Source organism: Mchenga conophoros, linkage group LG5 (genome assembly GCF_057382185.1).
Source record: "Mchenga conophoros isolate Kocher_MC1m ecotype Shallow Benthic linkage group LG5, M_conophoros_male_GT1.1, whole genome shotgun sequence".
NCBI classification, from domain to species: Eukaryota; Metazoa; Chordata; class Actinopteri; order Cichliformes; family Cichlidae; genus Mchenga; species Mchenga conophoros.
This window is the reverse complement of record NC_140530.1, coordinates 19662343-19680458: the sequence shown is the minus strand read 5'-3', so window position 1 is coordinate 19680458 and position 18116 is coordinate 19662343. Positions and strand designations below refer to the sequence as shown.

Below are 18116 nucleotides of genomic sequence, written 5' to 3'. Positions count from 1 at the left end.
TCTCAAAAAGAACCCAACACGTAAAAACAACAACCCTAGGGTCCATAACAGTGCTTTATAAAAAATGTTTCACAAATGCAAATAATCCCCCATTAAATAAAAAAAAATTTAATTTACACGATATAGTTATGAATTCATTAATTACTTCATAATTAATTAATGTTACAATTTGCTAGTCATTATGACTTTTTTCAAGATAAAAAGAATGTCCACAAGGTGTCGCTATAGATCTGCAATAAATTGTCTAAAGCGCGAGGACACAGTGTATGGACATTTCAGTATAAATTATTTAGCTCGCACGGGGCATAAACTGACTCTCAGTTTTGATTTCATACGGTTTCTGGATCATTTGTTATGGTCAGAAGCTGCTGTTATTTTAAAAACAGCAAAGAGCAACCGTTCCCCCGCTTATTTGCATAAACCACAGTGGATCACCGGTATGCAAAATACGGTAACAAAACATCTCATTTATCCTACTTTTTAGATTCCGAATATTCTGTGTGCACTTTTGTACAGACTCGTGCTTCTCATTTGTTCCTCCACACTTTAGATCAGTAAACACAATATAAGATTCGTTTAAGGTTATAACTGAGACAAATATTTTACAAAATATGAACATAATTTTAATTTTAAGGTTACTGACTCAACTGTGTTCAAGCCCAACATCAATAGTGTGTTTACTTAGTAATGAGTAACCTTATAAATATATGTATATTAATATTTTCCTAACCTTAACAACCTTAATGTGAAATTACTGTCATTTATTTGTTCTGCTCTCTGTAACTTACAATTTTGGGATATTAGCTCGAAATTTACCTCAAAAACAGGGCTGTGGTTGTCTGAGGCCTACCAACTGGATATGAGGCGAAAATAACTCGAATTTGATTTGGCAAAAATAAAACAACAAAAACAAAAAACAAGAAGAAAATGTTTGAGATAATGACCCCAAAATCATTTTATAATTAACACGAAGCTACAGCTCGTGTCTTTTCTTTTTTACATAAAAATCGGCTGCCCACTCGGAGCAGTCCTAATTCAAAAAACTTGAAGACTGAACGCAGAAATTTCCGACAGTTCTTGAAGGTCACCGTTCTACAGCGTTTTACCTACATTTCCCATGAAGCACTGCGGCTTTACGTCTCTCCGCAGTTCGGGTGGGAGGTGACGGCGCTGTCTGCCTGTCGGTCGTAGGGGAACTTCACGGGTGTGGCGAACGTGGTAAATCTCTTCGCAGGGAAAGAATGCGGATCGGCAACTCGGATTAAAGCAATATATAAATATTTTTTTGTAGAAAAAATAGAAATATTCACAGACAAGTGTGGTATGCATCCGGTAGCGTAACTGGCAGCAGGAATCTGTGTGCTCGGTTTTCCACAGCTGGAATACTTTTTTTTTCTAACTTCGCGGTAATTTTTCGGGCGTTTAACCTGCTCTAATGAAATACCGTAGGGAGCAGCTAAAAGTCAACGAAAAAAGTTGCTAAGCCTTTTTTTCCAGGCAGCGTTACCCACGTTAAAAATCTCCCAAATGCGGACAAACTAAATAACAAACGTGCGTATCTTTGGGAAATTCATACGGTAGTTAGAAAACCGAGTTCATTTGGGAAATAATTTGTCTTTTTTAATGATTTTGGTCCCTTCTAGCGGATGAACGGTCTCCGTTACGTTTTTCGCCACTCATCAAAAAAGGGAACTCGCCTCGCTTAACTTCAGCCCTTGTTTTTAAGAAAAGGGGGTCAGCCGTTAGTTGTTTTTTTTCCCAGGTGTTATTTTCCCACTAAGCAGCAGACCTGAAGCGTGCACTGGGAACCATGGGTTGTACTGTGAGTCAGGAAGATAAGTTGGCGGCCGAGAGATCTAAAATGATAGATAAAAACCTGAGAGAAGATGGAGAGAAGGCGGCAAGAGAAGTGAAACTGCTCCTGCTCGGTGAGTACAATGTCACAACACTGACACTAGGTTGCAAAAGTGGCACAATGATGGTCACGGGTGAAATGCGCAGTGTCAAAGACATCTGACAGAAACGGGCAATTTGAGCGAGTTACATTTTAACCAGCGCTATTATTAGTCCCCGTTAAGTGTGGGCTCAGGGAAAACACCGGGGCTGTTTGGAATCCTGTGGGATTTTCTCGTATGTTAAAGAGAAAACGTGGCACAATTGCACGCGTCCAAGATCTTCCATCTGCCGATGTTGCTGGGTTGTCCTCGTCTGCTTTGCCCTCAGTGTCAGAGCTGCTTTGACACAAACATGAGGGCTTCAGTGAAAAACGCATGGGATAGTTTGGAGTAGAAACGGCACGCTTAAGCAAAGGTCCCTGCACAGCAAGGAGTTTCATAACGATTACCGTGAGATCATTTGAGGGACAACCAGAATAGGCAGTCACCCCCCCTCCCAAAAAAAAAAAAAAAAAAAAAAAAGTTTGGAGGGGGTTGCTCGGGATCTGTTTTTTCTTCTTAGGAGTTTGGCGTTTGGATGAAATTGACTGCTCCCAGGACTGCTAGAGCATAAACTAACTTACAACTCTTTCCGTTGGGAATATTAGCAGATATCTGCTTATGATGGATTTTCTGGATACATTTGAATTGTCTCTAAATATTTAACTCATGGTTTGCTTACCACCTTTTACTCTAAAAGCATTTTTAGGTATCTACTTAAAAAAGTTTCCTAAAGCTTTATCAGATATGAAGTTCAGATACACAGGAACAAAGGCTAATGGGATTTCTCAATGGCTGCTGAATTAATCCATATAAATAAAAAGTTGAAACTCCAATTATTAAGTTAAGAATTGCATTTTTTTTTGTGTTTTTGTGTGTTTTTTTATAAATTAGAGCAGTTCTTGGTGGCACCTTGCTGAGCATATGACCGTCTTAAAACTGATATAGGTCTGAAACAAAAAAAAGAAACTTCAGAATATTTTCTCCCAGAACTGAAACATATGTTTAAAGAAAATCGACAGCCAAGCAGAAATTTTCAGGTAAACATGTCCCGCGTGGAGCCACTAAGAAATATATAAAAACCAAACAAACATCACTTCTTGGCAGTGTTACATCTTTTTCCCCCTACAGTATAAATTTGCACCACTCTCACATATAATCCGTTTAACTTAGTAATTTTAGCTGTCATGTACTTTGTTGGTTGATCACAGAATTACAAATTTAATTTGACACCCTCTTTCTGGACAGAGCAGAAAATTCTGCTTGGTTTGATGGGGAACACATGCTATCTTTTTCTCTCCTGGGTCTTTGAAGAGACGGCTGGTTGTTGAGATGTGCCCCTGGTTAGAAGGCTAATTGCATACCCTGCTCTGTACTGGAGGTTTCATATCAGTAATTACTATCCGCTGCAGTGTGTGAGGGTTGAAAGGAATTACAGGAGAGGTCTGAAAATGAACTGAGGGTTGGTGAGTTTCTACGTAAAGAGCATGGGCGGCCAGTGTAGCAGTCTCATCACCTTTACCACTGTCACATTCTGCCACGACATGGAGACTGCACTGCCTTCATTTCTTTGAAAAATGCACACTTTTTCAGTTTCAGGACAGTCAAGAGGGAGCTCTGCTTCACACGACTTTGATTAAAATACTTTGCACTCTCACAGATAACACAGATGCACATTATTTGTGGTAGGTATGGCATAGTTGGTCCTACATGAGAAACTTTTGAAATATTAAAACGACACAATATGAGGAAGAAAAAAACAGAAAAAAACCTTTCCTCTGACATGCTTCACCGCTCAGATCTCTGCTGCTCAGCAGCACAGCTCAGTCATAGGGCAAAACGTCAGCATTAATATCCATACCAACTCTATGAATGAATCGCTTAACATTTAGTAATTAACCTACATACGGGGACAGGCCCAAATCTCATTGTAATTCCTATTTGGATCAATTAAAACGTCCCTTTTTTGTTTACATTAATTAAATTGGTGTAACAATGTTGCATCCTATAAACAGTTGACTGAAAAGTGGTACAAGCAAACAAACAGAAAACTCATATTACACCAAACAGACTGCCACTTAAACCGTGGGTCTTCCGCTCATTTGATATTTGAACGTGTCACAACATGCTTTGGCTTTCACATGCATAAAAACCTGAAATGTGTTGTGGGGAATGTATTTCCGCCTAAAAAAGTCAAAGTTACATTCCAGCTATTTAAAGTGGTTTATAGTTGTACGTCAGCAGTTCATTCAAGACTAAACAATGCTCATCTTGATAACAATTTCGCACCCTTAATAGTCACTACTTCCACTCTCCTTTTCTGCCTGTTGTGCAGGTAGACTTGAGTTGGTGACAGGTTCAGTTTAATGGATTAGTCTTTCATTGAGCATGTAGTCCTTTGACTGAAAAAATGATTTGTGACAGAGGTGTCTTATCACAAATCCAGGTAATCTTTTTTTTTTTTTTAAAGCTGTCGGCTGTTTATACACATAAAGTCTGTGCCCTTGATGGCATGCGGGTAAGCTGTCGGTCTACTAAACGGAGCAAACTGTAGACCGTCTAAGATGAGTGGTGGGGGTTTGGGTTCAAAGACGCCTCGGTTTTAGTTGCAGGCAGGGGCGGATATGACTGATCTCCTGTTATGTCAACTTTGATCATTTCCTCCTTTCAACAAATGAAACAAATTAGTCAAAGAAAAAAATCCATTCAACCCATTGGTTTGCTTGGTTTGTAGTTAGCGGCCCAAAGTATGCCAAGAAAATATCTCCTACTCCATTACACCACCACCCCCATCCTGAACTATACAAGGCAGAATGGATCCATGCTTTCATGCTGTTAATGCCAAATTCTGACTCTACCATCTCAATTAGACTTTTTTTTTAAATCCTCTATTGTCCATTTTTGGTGAGCTCATGTGAGTTAAAAGTAAACTGTAGCATCAGTTTAGTTTAATTTGCTGTGTGTGGTCTTCTGCTGCTTTAGCCCATCCGCTTCAAGGTTCGACGTGGTGCGAGTTCAGAGGTGCTCGTCTGCATGCTTTAGTTGTAAGGAGGGTTTGTCTGAGTTATTGTGGCTGTCCTATCAGCTGGAAGCAGCCTGGTCATTTTTCTCTGACCTCTGGCATAAACGAGGATTTTTTTTTTAATTGGATATTTTCTCTTTCTCAGACAATTCTTTGTAGACCCTAAACTTTTCCTGTGTTGGAAAATCCCAGCAGATCAGGAGTTTCTGATATGCTCAGATCAGCCTGTTTGGCACGAACAGCCATGCTATGTTCAAAGTCACTTAAATCACCTTTCTTTACCGTTTTGATGCTTTGTTTGAACCTCAGCAGATCATTTTGACAACGTTCGCATGCCTAAATGCACTGGCCATCATTATGAATGACAAATTCTTTAAGCTAGACACACACATGATATGAAACCAGTCATTTTCTGTTCCTCTTTTACAGCTACCCTTTTCAGCAACATGCACAGATTAATTAGCAGTCATCCTCATGCACATTGAAGTCTTTATCATGGAGTTGGACTTTAAGTAAGCATTCAAGCATTGTTTGGATTTTGTAGATTTGTTTGATTAGAAGTTATTGCAATATTTTTATGTGTTTTACTACCCTTGAGCCCCAACTTGTTGCACCCGTTACCCAGTACTTGTGAGTAACGGTTGCTCATTCATTTATTAGTTAATTAAAAAAATACATTTTTAATGTCATTACAATGAAAAGACAGAGGCAAACCTGCGGGGATGAAGATTTCTTCCCACTGAGCTTCATTAGATTGTCCCCGCTAGCACATATCTTCAGAGGCAGTTTCCAACTATAGGTTCCTGGAGGAAAACGGTTACTTTATCAAAGAGTTTAAGAGAAATGAATGTAGCTCTCTCAAAGTGTGGCACTGCAAAGTATCGATCACAGAGTGAGGCTACAATTTGTGAAAACTGCAATCTAAGCAGATCCAGACTGGGAAACCTGAGCTATTGCAGTTGTGATAGTAGAGAGCAGGAGTGTACATCTGAACTGATTATGTGTTTTCCAGTTGGTGTTCAGTGTGTTTGACTGCTCTGCAAAAACACTGCTAACGTGCTTCTTATTATTGCACAACGTGTAATACTCAATTTGTTTCATTTGCTCTTCACCTTGCTCTCTTCTCACCACATTACAAATAAGCGAATTATAGAAACACACACACAAAAAGGCGAGGGGGCAATTTAGCAGTAACTCTCCAAATTTAACAGAATTTTCCAAAACCCTGCATTTATTTTTAATGGTGTGCACCCGATCCTGTGCTCAAATGAAGACTTAATTTTTATGAACACGTATTGCAAAGGTGAGTCTTCAACAGGATCACCTATTTACTGTACACGTGCCCGATGACTGCACAAGGTGACGCGTTCTGCAGTTGGTCAGTTCAATGTGGTCCGCACTGAGACAGAGTGCCTCCCTCTTATTAAAGTCGATGGCAAAGCTTTAGTGGATGTGTCGTGTAATCACAGTTGGCTCATTACAGAGACCCGGGTTTCTCTGGAGAAAACAAGTCAGACTGACTCGTTTTACAGGAATGAACGTCCGTTTACTGAACTTCAACTTCTTGGAGACATATTGGCAGAAATGTGCCTGTTCTGTGAAATGTATCAAGTGAGCTGCTGCCCTGTGTTTTTGGGTGACTTGACCTTGTTTACTCAACAGTCTGCACCACAGTGCTGTCCAATTAACTGTATGACGCACTGGATGGCAGATCTGTGAATTGGTATGTGAAAGGGTTGAATATCCTGCAATTACAGGGAGAGCTCTGAAGATAAAGCCTGTTCCTGCAGACTGCATGTCTCAGTACAGGTCCACTGGGACTTGGCTTCACTATCCTCTTTGCTCTGGAAATACTGATAGCTTGGAAAATCTTCTACCATCGTCTTCTGAGTGTCTATCCATAGCTCATATCTTTGCTTGATTGTTACACACTTCCCGCTGTTTCTTAAAATACTACATTAGCAAAGAGCTGAAAGCAGCATGTCGACATTTTCTGTGTGAGTGTGTGTGAATAGTAGCTGTTTTAAAATGCATCCTTCAGGTTGTTGCAGCTTAGTTCTAGATATCACAGGGTGTGAAAGACGCCAAACCAGATCACAAGCCTCATTTGTGTGCATGCACATTAGCTTAGATAAAAGAGTAAGGAGGAAGTGGCTACTGCACAGCACAGACAGTCCGGCACAGACACAGGAATTTAGCATTTTGAAACAGTTCCTGCCGGAAACAGAAAGATGCAAAATAAGATGAATGAATGATTGTTTTTAAAGGATTGGGTAAATTGCAAATACAATGAAATGAAATCCAATTTAATCTCAAGGGAATCCATTCATGTTTATTCAGATTTGTCTTGTTATATGTATAGTGTCTTTGATCTTATCCTCTGACGCTTAAGTTGTAGACCCTGTACAGTAGAGAAGGTAAGCATTCAACCTTCAGGTGTTGAACCATGAGTTCATTTGTTTTCCCAGAATTTATGTAATTACCATCCATGATCGTGTGGTTGGTATTTGTTTTTCCTTTGTGAGTCTGTGTGCGTTTCATCATGGCATGTCCTTGAGACACCTGTTGTAGGGGGAACTACTACAAAGGCAGTTTTGACTACTTTGACGCATGTTTATATGGTTGTCTGTGGATTGATTTGGTCAAAATTGTGCAACATTTCGTCAAAATTAAGATGTTTTGAACGTCCCATTATGGCGCTGTCTTTTCTTTCTGGGGTGGCGTTGCTCTGGTATTTATTGATAGAATGATGAACTCTGTGTACAGAGAAATTATGATTGAAACCATAAAAATAGTAGGTTTGACTGACGACAAGGCAATGGAGAGCTAGGGGTCGGGACTTTCTTGGGCTGATCATGTCATTAAGCACACACACAGTAAATTGCTATCCCCTCCCTTCCCCACCACAATCCATTTCCTTTTTCTTTCCATTGTAGGAAGTGATCTCACTTCATTTCCCCTCCATTCTCATTGGGTCATCCTGTCATTTTTCTGCTCTGGTTGTTCTCGTCCTCCTGAGTTCCAGGGGGAGCATGCACCATCAGCTTTGAGCCTATTTAAACTGGAACAGCTTAAGTACACTTGAAAAGCCAAATGTGGGGAAAAAAAGGGAGACGGGGGCACTTGGATGATTGGTGAGATTGGGATAAAATTAGGTTGAATTAAATGTAGGATAAAATCATTGTAGAAAAACTTGTGGGATTATGAGTGGGGATCTAAGCTGAGAGAGTGGGTCCATAGTTCAGGTCAAACTTGGTATGCGCATCATGGCTTCTACATTCTCCTGTAAATGTCCCCGCTGTGCTTGTTCACAGCGCAGCCTCAGTTTGATCCGCTTTGTCTTATCTTTTAGTACCTTGTGTTTTCAAGGTGGTAGCACGCAGAAAAACCTTCAGGAGTGGACAAATAGAGACAGCGTCTAGATGATAAGAAGGTTAGCTACATCTGAAATTTAATCTTGCAAAATGTCACAAACAAATGAAATGACTGTATCTCTGTTTTTTGTAACTAGTGACAGTGTGCTTCTGTGATGTGAAAGGATAGTGTAGTGACATTGTCAGGAAGCAGACTTTAGAAGAATGGAGGTGTCTCTCTCCCAGGAGTGCATGTTGGAACTATTTTCCTTTTGTGTTTCACACTGTACTCCATCCTCGCTTCTTTAAAGTCTTTCAGTATCTGGTAAAAGTTTGTCTACGATGTCATTTGATCTCTCACTCTACAGGCTTTAAGATGATGCTGACCTCTGTTTGGTGGTGTTGGTTCATTAGAGCTGTATGCTGTGAGGAAAATGCAACAAGTGAGGTGACTAACATAACTTATGCTGCAGGGCTTTATATGATATGAACATGATAGATGGTGGGTTTAGTTTACATGTTACAGTGGGCGAGGGCACGTTTTTTTTTTCTCCCACAGAGGATTCAGGGTACTAATATTATGACAGCTGCACTCTAAATGTGCAGTTTCTATGGTGCAGTATTATTGTATCTGCTAACCTCTCCACTATCTGGCAGATGGACAAATAAAATAACTACATGTGTATTATCCACATAATTTCTCCCCATTGAAACCACAGTAAAAGGTAATTAATTTTCCTGCCATGTAGACAGCTATTTTTGTTGTCAAGTCCTGTGTAACAATAATACTGTTTTACACAGTTCTGTCCTCTAAAAGATTCCTTGAAAATCTACCAAACTGAGGTCAACAGCAGTAGAGTTTCATTAGAGCACCAAACTGAAACAGTTCATGTTGCTACACTCATGTGGTTTGGCTTTGTGAAAAAGAACAGTTAATTATTAACATAAAAAATGATAGTCATGGTTGCTGAGTTGCTTAAGTCCCATCTTATCCTTTTTAAAAAAAAAATATCTGAACACATGCTGAAGTTGTGCATTGCTGCTAACCTTGCTGCAGCTGAAACCTCTACTGCATTCTCCTCCCCCTTATCAGACGACCTGAATGGCTTTTTTATTGCTATACTGACCTCACAAATATTAATATTGCCATAGGATACATGTTGGTTCTGCAAAATAAATTTCCCCTGGAAATGTAGACTGGAGTGTCTAATAAAATTAAGGATTTCTTCTTGGAAAATTACTTAGTAACTCAAAAAAAAAAAAAAGCAGTGGAGCACACTGAAGAAGAATTTTAGGCAATCTCATCCCTTTGAGTTCAAAATGGCATTACTGTTTTATTCCTCCCATATTCTTGAAGAGTTTTCATGAAAACCATTCAGAATATTCCTATTCTGCTTATTAAATAAGTAAATAATCTATTTTTTTTTATATAAATCTAAGTCAGTACCCCGAATTACCTCAACCCCCCCCCCCCCCCCAAGTGGTGATGCTCCCTCCTTCATGGTTGCTAACTGTGCAGATGCAATTGATGTCATTTCCTGTTTCAGTACCAAACCCCCCATCCCCCATCTCTCACTTCCTCTTTTAGCTGACTGCATGTAAAAGAGAACTAGATGCGAGCCTTTTGTTTGACGGGTTTGAGGAAACCAGCACTCCCATCCTGTGTCAGTTGCTTGGTTTATGTTGGCAAAGTGCAGGCACGGCAGTGTGTCGCAAAGAGTTAAACAAGTATATGTGACGAGCTTTTTAACAAGTTTTATGAAGCATTTCTGTTTCTTATTTAAAACTGTATGCTTAAGGAAAATAAAAGAAGAAAGAGTGCAGACACTAACAAAAAAAGAGACTGACATATGACTTGCATACCCCTTAATTGGCCAGTAGCATAGTGTGTGTGTGCATAGTTGAACTGTAGTTGTTGATAAGTGTTTGTGATACTAGACGACTGCTATAAATGATCTTTTTCACATAATAGTCAGATTTGACTGAATACACCCCTCAAGCTAAAAAAGGTTTTTGGAAAGAATGTGTATGAGCAATAAAGTGTGTTTGTACTTTGTGTGTTGTTTTGTTTTCCACCCCATAAACATTCACTCTTAAAGCAGCAGGGCACAATTAAGACCCCTGGGATTTTTTTATAAAGAAAAATCCCTGGCAGCATAAGCTGGGTTTTGCCACTTGTTAGTTGTGTATGTTTGTGTGAGTGTGTGTTATTGAGAGCTTTCGTGTGGTGTATAATTTGGCAGGAGGAAAGCAGTGTGACATTCCCTCAAACATGACATCTGAACTTGTGTTCAGTTTCATATCAGCTCCAAAAAAACAAAAAACCTTCCTGTGAAGGAAATGTGTTTAGTAGGAAGTGCTTATTAAATTATGTATAATTAACGGCAACAATAGAAGTGTTTTCTAGTTGATTTCATAACCTTTTAGACTATACTCTCAGTAGCTGTGACACGTTGTCTGGATGATGACATGGTGATTTATTGGTTTTTGCATGTAAAAGCATGAAGCTGTGTCCCCTCCTCTGTCCACTTTGCATGTAGAGGCATTACATAAATAGAATGTCTGCTATTAAAAGCGGGTGGTGTAAAAAGTTTTTCGTAAAACATTTAGCAAAGTAAGATAGGTGTCAAGCTATGTGGTAACACATATAACATTTATATAACTGCAGCTTAGTGTCAGAGTACTGATTTATTTAGGGGCTGTAACTGTAATAAGGGGGAGGTATCTCACTTGTATGAGAGAGAGATCACTATCATGTTTTGAAAGGCAGTCTGTCAGCTTTAATTCAAGTTGTTTCACAAAAACAACTTATTGTGCTTAGTTCCCAATGTAATACCAAAAGTAATTGGCAGATTAGGTCTGTTCCTTCTGCACTTGGTAACTGTTCAGTGGAACTCTTAATATGAGAGGTGACAGTACAAGTGAAGGAGGCCATCATCAGTTTGCAAAAACCAAATTAAACACGTCAGAGACAGCAAAAACTTTAGGCCCAATCCACACCCTGGTACATGCTTAAAATTAATGTATCGGCCAGGTCAGCAACCCCAAACATCCTGAATGATTGCAGAAGACAATTAAAGTGGATGATGAGAGAATTATTTCTGTTAAGAAAAAGCCCTTTACAACATCTAATCAAGTCAAGAACACTCTGAGGGATGAAGGTGTATCATTGTTAAAGTCTACAATCAAGAGATGCCTTTATGAATGGAAATGCAGAGGGTTTACAACTGGTTGCACTTGGGAACAGGAAGCCCAGATTACACTTTGCCAAGGAAAAAACAAACGAAAGAACAAAAAACATCTAAAAGAGTCTGCACAGTTTGGGGGGGGGGGGCAAAAACGTAATGCGAACATAAGAAGCCACGATTAACTTCTACCAGCTCATCTGTCAAACATGTGGGGGCAATGTTATGGTAGAGGGATGTATGGCTGCCAGTGGAACCAGGTCACCAGTGTTTATTGATGCTGTGACTGCTGATAAAAGTTGCAGGATGAATTTTTAAGTGAACAGAGCTATACCATCTGCTCAGATTCAACCAAATGCTGCAAAACTGATTAGAAAGTGTTTCACAGTGCAAATTGGTAATAACTCAAAGCATACAACTCAGGAGTTTTTCAAGGTAAAGGAAAAAACCTATGACATTAGCCAAATTCTTATCCTTAGAATGCTGGAAGTATAAAGTAGATATTAGGTTATTGTTACTATAAATCCTAACCTAGCCTAAAACTGACACCCTAGCCACTTTCTACTCAAATAACTGTGACTGCAACAACTACACCAATGGCTCATGCTCACTTGTCAAATATCATTGAGCTGAAGGTTAGGAAAACAAATAAGTGGAGCACGTGATGGTTTATTTACGTTATTCCAAATTCCTTCCCTGAGACACAGTTGTTTAAGTGTTACTTAATGTTGGTGTAATTCAGGGGTCGGCAACCTTTCTGATGACGAGTGCCATTTAAAATTTCCTCAGAAGTCAGTGTGCCACATGATTGCATTATCAATAAATTTAATAATGCTCTATATGAACAGTTACACACTATATAGAACCACTTTATAGAATTACATTTGTTCGCAGATGTTGGCGGCTATCAGCGAGTAGTTATCAGCTATTTTGAAACAAAAAAAAGACACTTTTTATCCATAACAAGAACTTCATAACAGCAAATGAACTGTACAACAGAAAATGCAAATGCTATTTATGGTCTCCTCACAACAATGATAAGAAAAATGAACTGGGCCAATATATCATGTTTGTTAATACAGAGACACACATGTTAATGTGATCTCTGTTCTCCCACTCAGAGACATCTCCGAGTGTCCAGCATTCAGACGGCTACCTGAGGACTCATGTGAGAGAGAATCTGCTCACACAGATATGTAGAGCCAAATACTGTCAATAAGGCCTCTGCAATGTTCTGAAGACAGTTAAACTTGTCAGGTAGTGATGTCCAGCAGGTGAAAATGCAAACTCCATGAACACGCACAGCTATGGATTCCAGCTGCTTCGATGTTGCATTAACTGGTGTTACCTCAGCCAGTTAATGCGAGACAGATCTAGCTGCTCATTAAAGATTTCTGGTTTGATCAGAAAAGAAAACATTGGTCCAAACACCTGAAAGTCCCCAAAACGCATCGTGAATTGTCTTGAGTCTACGGATGTATCCGTGTCTTTCCGTGGTGCTGATGCTACGCTGAGCAGAAAGCTCCTGAAGCTTTTGAAGTGTCAGAATGTGGAAAGCTAACAACGTCCCTCTCACCAGTAGGCCAAGTTATTTTTAGCCAATTACAAGTTGAATCTGGTAGTTGGGGTTGTTAGCTAAGATACCGTCATTAAGAAGCGGCACAACTAATGTGTCTATGCGAGCTGATTTGTGATGTGCACCGCTGGTGCGGCCATTTATTTTTTGATGCACCTTCTCAGATTAATTCACTGCGTGTCGTGCCCAGGGCTGGACTGGGACAAAAAAACAGCCCGGGCATTTTGACTAGAGACCGGCCCACCAGGTATTAAAGCCATAAAGCCTTTGAATGAAACAAACGCTGTTGTGACAGTGATGTACAGTCTTGTTGGTATATGTATGATTTCTATACATTTTACGTCAGATAAAAACTTTGGTTGTAAGCTTCAGATAATTATTTAATAAAAGCTAGATATTTTAAATGAGAATAAGAAAGTATGTCTTTGTGCCCCCCTCTCCCTGTTAATACCCTACCTGGCCCCCTGGCAAAACTTTGCTAGACCCGCCCCTGCACAGTTACCAGCTTTCAGCTACTTAGAAAAGGATCCTGGTGTTATTTGTCTCTCAGAAACAGTTCATAACTTCCCTTCAACTCATCCATGTCACCTAAAAGGTAAACCTGTTTCTCCATCACCTGTTCGGCTCTGATGATTCAGTAAGGACATCTCCTGGTTTCATCTTCATGTTTCCCTCTCACCAGATAACCAAACTGACATCATGACCAGCAGCTTTACAGCTGTGGTTCCAGCAAACATCAGCTGATACTAGAAATTAATATTAAATAAATTCTAACAACAGCTGATCAAGCTTAAACGTGCTGCTGTTATTTAACGCGACCTCCGCTGGTTTCCTCTTTCTGGCGCAAAGTGGGAGATAAACAAACAAGAGAGAAAAGCCGATCAGCTGATCATTGATCAGTTTAATGATTGAAGTAGAAACAGGAGAGGGAGGGGGAGAGAATGAGAGAAGAGACAGCTTTGCAGCGTAACGACAGAATAACTCCAGGTTTGTGTCTTTTTCCATTTCAGCTGAAGTACGGGACAAACTGTGTTCCTTTTCAGCTCAACACGAAACGCACAATATTTTCTCTGAATACGAGACGATTCTGTTTTTACAGGACGGTTGGCAACTCTACTAAGCTTATGAATAAAATAAAGTTCAACATCAGTAACTTCAAAGCACCCACCCCATTCCATCGTGCTAGCTAGCACGCAGTACGAGTTATTGTAACTGACTGTAAAAAGTCAGCACAACGAAAATAAAATCCACCTAAACTTGGTTCATATCTGACCCACATAGACTGCAGGTCATAACTTCTTACCTGAAGTTCAGTTCACCTGACACTCGGACCGGCGGCCGCCTCGGGTCTCTCCTCTTACCTCCCCTTTGTCTCATCCACCTGCTGGCCTCCACCACTTGCTGATGTTACTGAATCTGTGGAAGCTCCGCCATAGCCACCACCAAACAACTGAGTTATTTTTACACACCGACCAGCATCTGGCCAATCCACCACCTTTCATTGTTTATACCGTTACAAAAAAAAAAATCATCGGCCCACCGAGCAAATGCCCGGTGTGCCCGATGGCCAGTCCAGCTATGGTCGTGCCATCAGTTAACCCTTCGGCACGCGTGCCCAGGGTTGCCGACCCCTGGTGTAATTGGAGTAACTTTTCTCTAACAGAAAAAGAAAATAATAACAGCCAAAAAGTTGTCAGTGGACATAGAACTAATGTTGTCGCCTAAATATTGACAGAGAAAAGGTGCCGGATGATGAAATCATGCTTTTTCTAGTGACCTACTTTTCCTAGCTGACAAATAAAAACAAGAGCTGACTAAATGGGAACACATGCAATAACTCTTAAGTTAGGTATGGCCTGTCCATAAAAAGCACAGCTATCCATTTTTATGACTCTTTAGGTTAATTCTTAACCTTTGAACCTTTTCGGGGATGACTTGTTATCTGTTGTCAGGTACCGGGTTATAAATAATCATCCAGTGAGTGGATACAGGAGGAGCTGATCTAATATCTTATATCTGACTTTAAAAGTAACTGATTTTAGTTATCTTTGTGAAATCATCCTGTGCATGTCTGGATACTTAGTTGTAAGGTCTCACATGCTATTGTGTGTAAAAGACTTTAGAGGCAGTGGCATTTCACTTTTTGCAGGATTTATTTATTTCCAGGATTATTCTGCATGCATTTAGCTGTGTGGATTTTCTGTACTGTTTCTATCTCTGTGAGTTATCTTACTTGTGTTTCTGCCCTTGCCATCTTTTCAGACCACCACTTGCCTGTAGCAATAATTGAACCCATATACCTTTTTAAGTCATTGGAGAGACTTGCTTCTTATGCCTGAATGCAGCTTAATGATCGGCTTAGTCTTGTTTGTTTAAAGCCGTAGCTTTAGCTCTTTATTGGACTGTATTAGCTCTTTATTTCGATGGCACCATTCCTTGGCTAATAAAATGTTTTTGTGTGTTTATAGTTGGTGCTTTAACAGAAAGTTATTATAGGCTCTTGTAGTGTTGACCTAAACAAAACGATCTGAACAATGTCTTGGTGAGGCACAGCTACAGGTAAAAAGTTGTTGTTTTTTTTATTATCTGTAGCTGATCATTGCGCAGAGCCTCTTGGGAAGGCTGAACATTGTCTGTCAACGATGTGCCTGCAGCAGTCCTGCAGCCCCTTTTCCACTTAACTACTGCAAGCTGTAGTATTAAATCTCTACTTCTTAAGTGTTCATGTGAGTTGAAGTGAAGCAGGCTGAGTACTCTATATTAGAGAATAGTTACGACTATAGTGTAGGCTGCTTTTGGAGGATTGTGTGACTTGAATAAAAAAAGGAGAGAGATGGACACAATGAGTAACAGCCCATTGACACATAATGATTCAAAATGCCAGGCATAAAGGTTTAGGTGTAATTATACATATAGTTATGAACTCTGGGTACATCAAACCAATGTCCAGCCAGAGTAGACTGTATGTTATGCCTTTTACAGAACAACTCCAGAACTACAGAGACATGGAGGCACCATACTGCTACCTCGTTTGTATCTGTTTGTCCAAATCCACAGTAAGACTTCAAATTCAAATTCAAATTTTATTTGTCACACACACACAACCATACACAGTATGACATGGGGGTGAAATGCTTGTAGCTGTACAATGCCCGACCATTAAATGACAGAAGAAAAGTTTTACAATATTTACAATTTACTACAAAAATTTACAAATTAACTTAGGAATTTACAGTAAAGAATGTGCAAATAGCAGAAGAGATTATAAAGATAAGGATTATAAATTATAGGAATTATAGGATTATAGGAAATGTGTGGTGGTGCGTGTGGTGACGTGTGTGAGAATCCAGTCTTATAGTGACGTGTTTGGGAGAGTCCAGTCCTACACCTGGTTCAGGGCCCGAATAGCCTGGGGGAAGAAGCTCCTCCTCATTCTCTCTGTTTTGGCCTTAAGGGAGCGGAAGCGCTTCCCAGACCTCAACAGTGAGAAGAGTCCATTGTTGGGATGGGAGAGGTCCATCATAATCTTCCTAGCTTTGGACTTGCACCGCTTGGTGTAGATGGACAGCAGGTCAGGGAGCTCTGATTGAATGATGCGTTCTGCCGAGCGCACCACCCTTTGCAGATCTCGTCTGTCCTGCTTGGTGCTGTTCCCAAACCAGGTGCAGATGTTTGACGTCAGGACGCTCTCGATGGTGCAGGAGTAGAAGTTCTTGAGCACCTTCAGTGGCAGATGGAAGTCTCTAAGTCTTCTGAGGAAGAAGAGACGCTGACGGGCTTTCTTAACCAGGGTGTTGATGTGACAGGACCATGACAGGTCCTGAGTGATGTGGACACCCAGGTATCGGAAACTGTCCACTCTCTCCACTGGCGTGCCACTGATGATGAGGGGTTTGTAATTCCTCGCCTGCTTTGTAGTGAAGTCCACGATCAGCTCCTTAGTCTTGCTGACGTTTAGGAGGAGGTTATTCTCCTGGCACCAGGTCTCCAGGTTCCTAATCTCCTCCAGGTAGGCCGTCTCGATGTTGTCGGAGATCAGGCCCACAACAGCAGTGTCGTCAGCAAACTTGACAATGGAGGTGGTGTCGGATGTGGCTACACAGTCATAAGTGTACAGTGAGTACAGCAGGGGGCTTAAAACACAGCCCTGAGGCACTCCAGTGCTGAGTGAGATGGAGGGGGAGACTTGTTTTCCTACCCTCACTGATTGGGGTCTGTCTGTGAGGAAGTTGAGGATCCACTGACACAGTGATGAGCTGAGTCCTAGATCCGTCAACTTGGTGAAAAGCTTAGAGGGAATTATTGTGTTGAATGCTGAACTGTAGTCCACGAACAGCATCCTAACATAATTCCCTCTGCCAGTGTCCAGGTGACTCAGGGATGTGTGGAGCAGGTGAGATATGGCATCGTCTGTGGAACGATTAGTCCGGTAAGCAAACTGAAGTGAGTCGATGGTGGGAGGAAGTGAAGAAGTGATGTGATCTCTCATCAGTCTTTCAAAACACTTCATCACAATTGAAGTCAGTGCTACTGGACGGTAGTCATTGTGGCAAGCGGGCTGTTGTTTCTTTGGAACAGGGACAATAATGGACCGTTTGAAGCACGTGGGAACCACAGCTTGGGCCAGGGAGAGGTTGAAGATCTCCGTGAACACCGGTACTAGTTGATCAGCGCAGGCTCTAAGGACCCGGCCAGGGATTGCATCTGGTCCTGCTGCCTTCCTGGTGTTCACCCTCCTGAAGGTGTTCCTCACGGCATGCTCTGTGATGACGAATGCATTTTCTTCACTGGTGCACTCCGAGCGCGCGCAGCCGTTTGTTGTTATAATTGCTGCGGCGTCGAAGCGAGCATAAAACGTGTTCAGCTCATCAGCCAGTGAAGCATCGGCATTCATCATTGAAGAAGCTGGTCGTTTATAGTCCGTTATAGTCCGCAGTCCTTTCCACAGGCTCCTAGAGTCGCACTGTCGTAGCTGTGACTCTAGTTTTTCCCCGTAGCTCCGCTTTGCCTTTCGGACCGCGCTGCGCACGTTGTAGGACGCAGCCT

General features: G+C 40.9%; 1 protein-coding gene across 1 annotated transcript in view; it reads left to right on the top strand.

Moving 5' to 3' along the window:
- The first annotated feature begins 1169 nt into the window (after window positions 1-1169).
- Window positions 1170-18116, top strand: part of LOC146574370 (guanine nucleotide-binding protein G(i) subunit alpha-2-like) — a 63789-nt gene continuing 46842 nt past the window's right edge. The window contains exon 1 of the mRNA XM_085273977.1: window positions 1170-1928. Within this exon, the coding sequence (XP_085130103.1) occupies window positions 1811-1928 (118 nt within the window). The 5' untranslated portion in view covers window positions 1170-1810. The remainder of the gene's footprint in view (window positions 1929-18116) is intronic.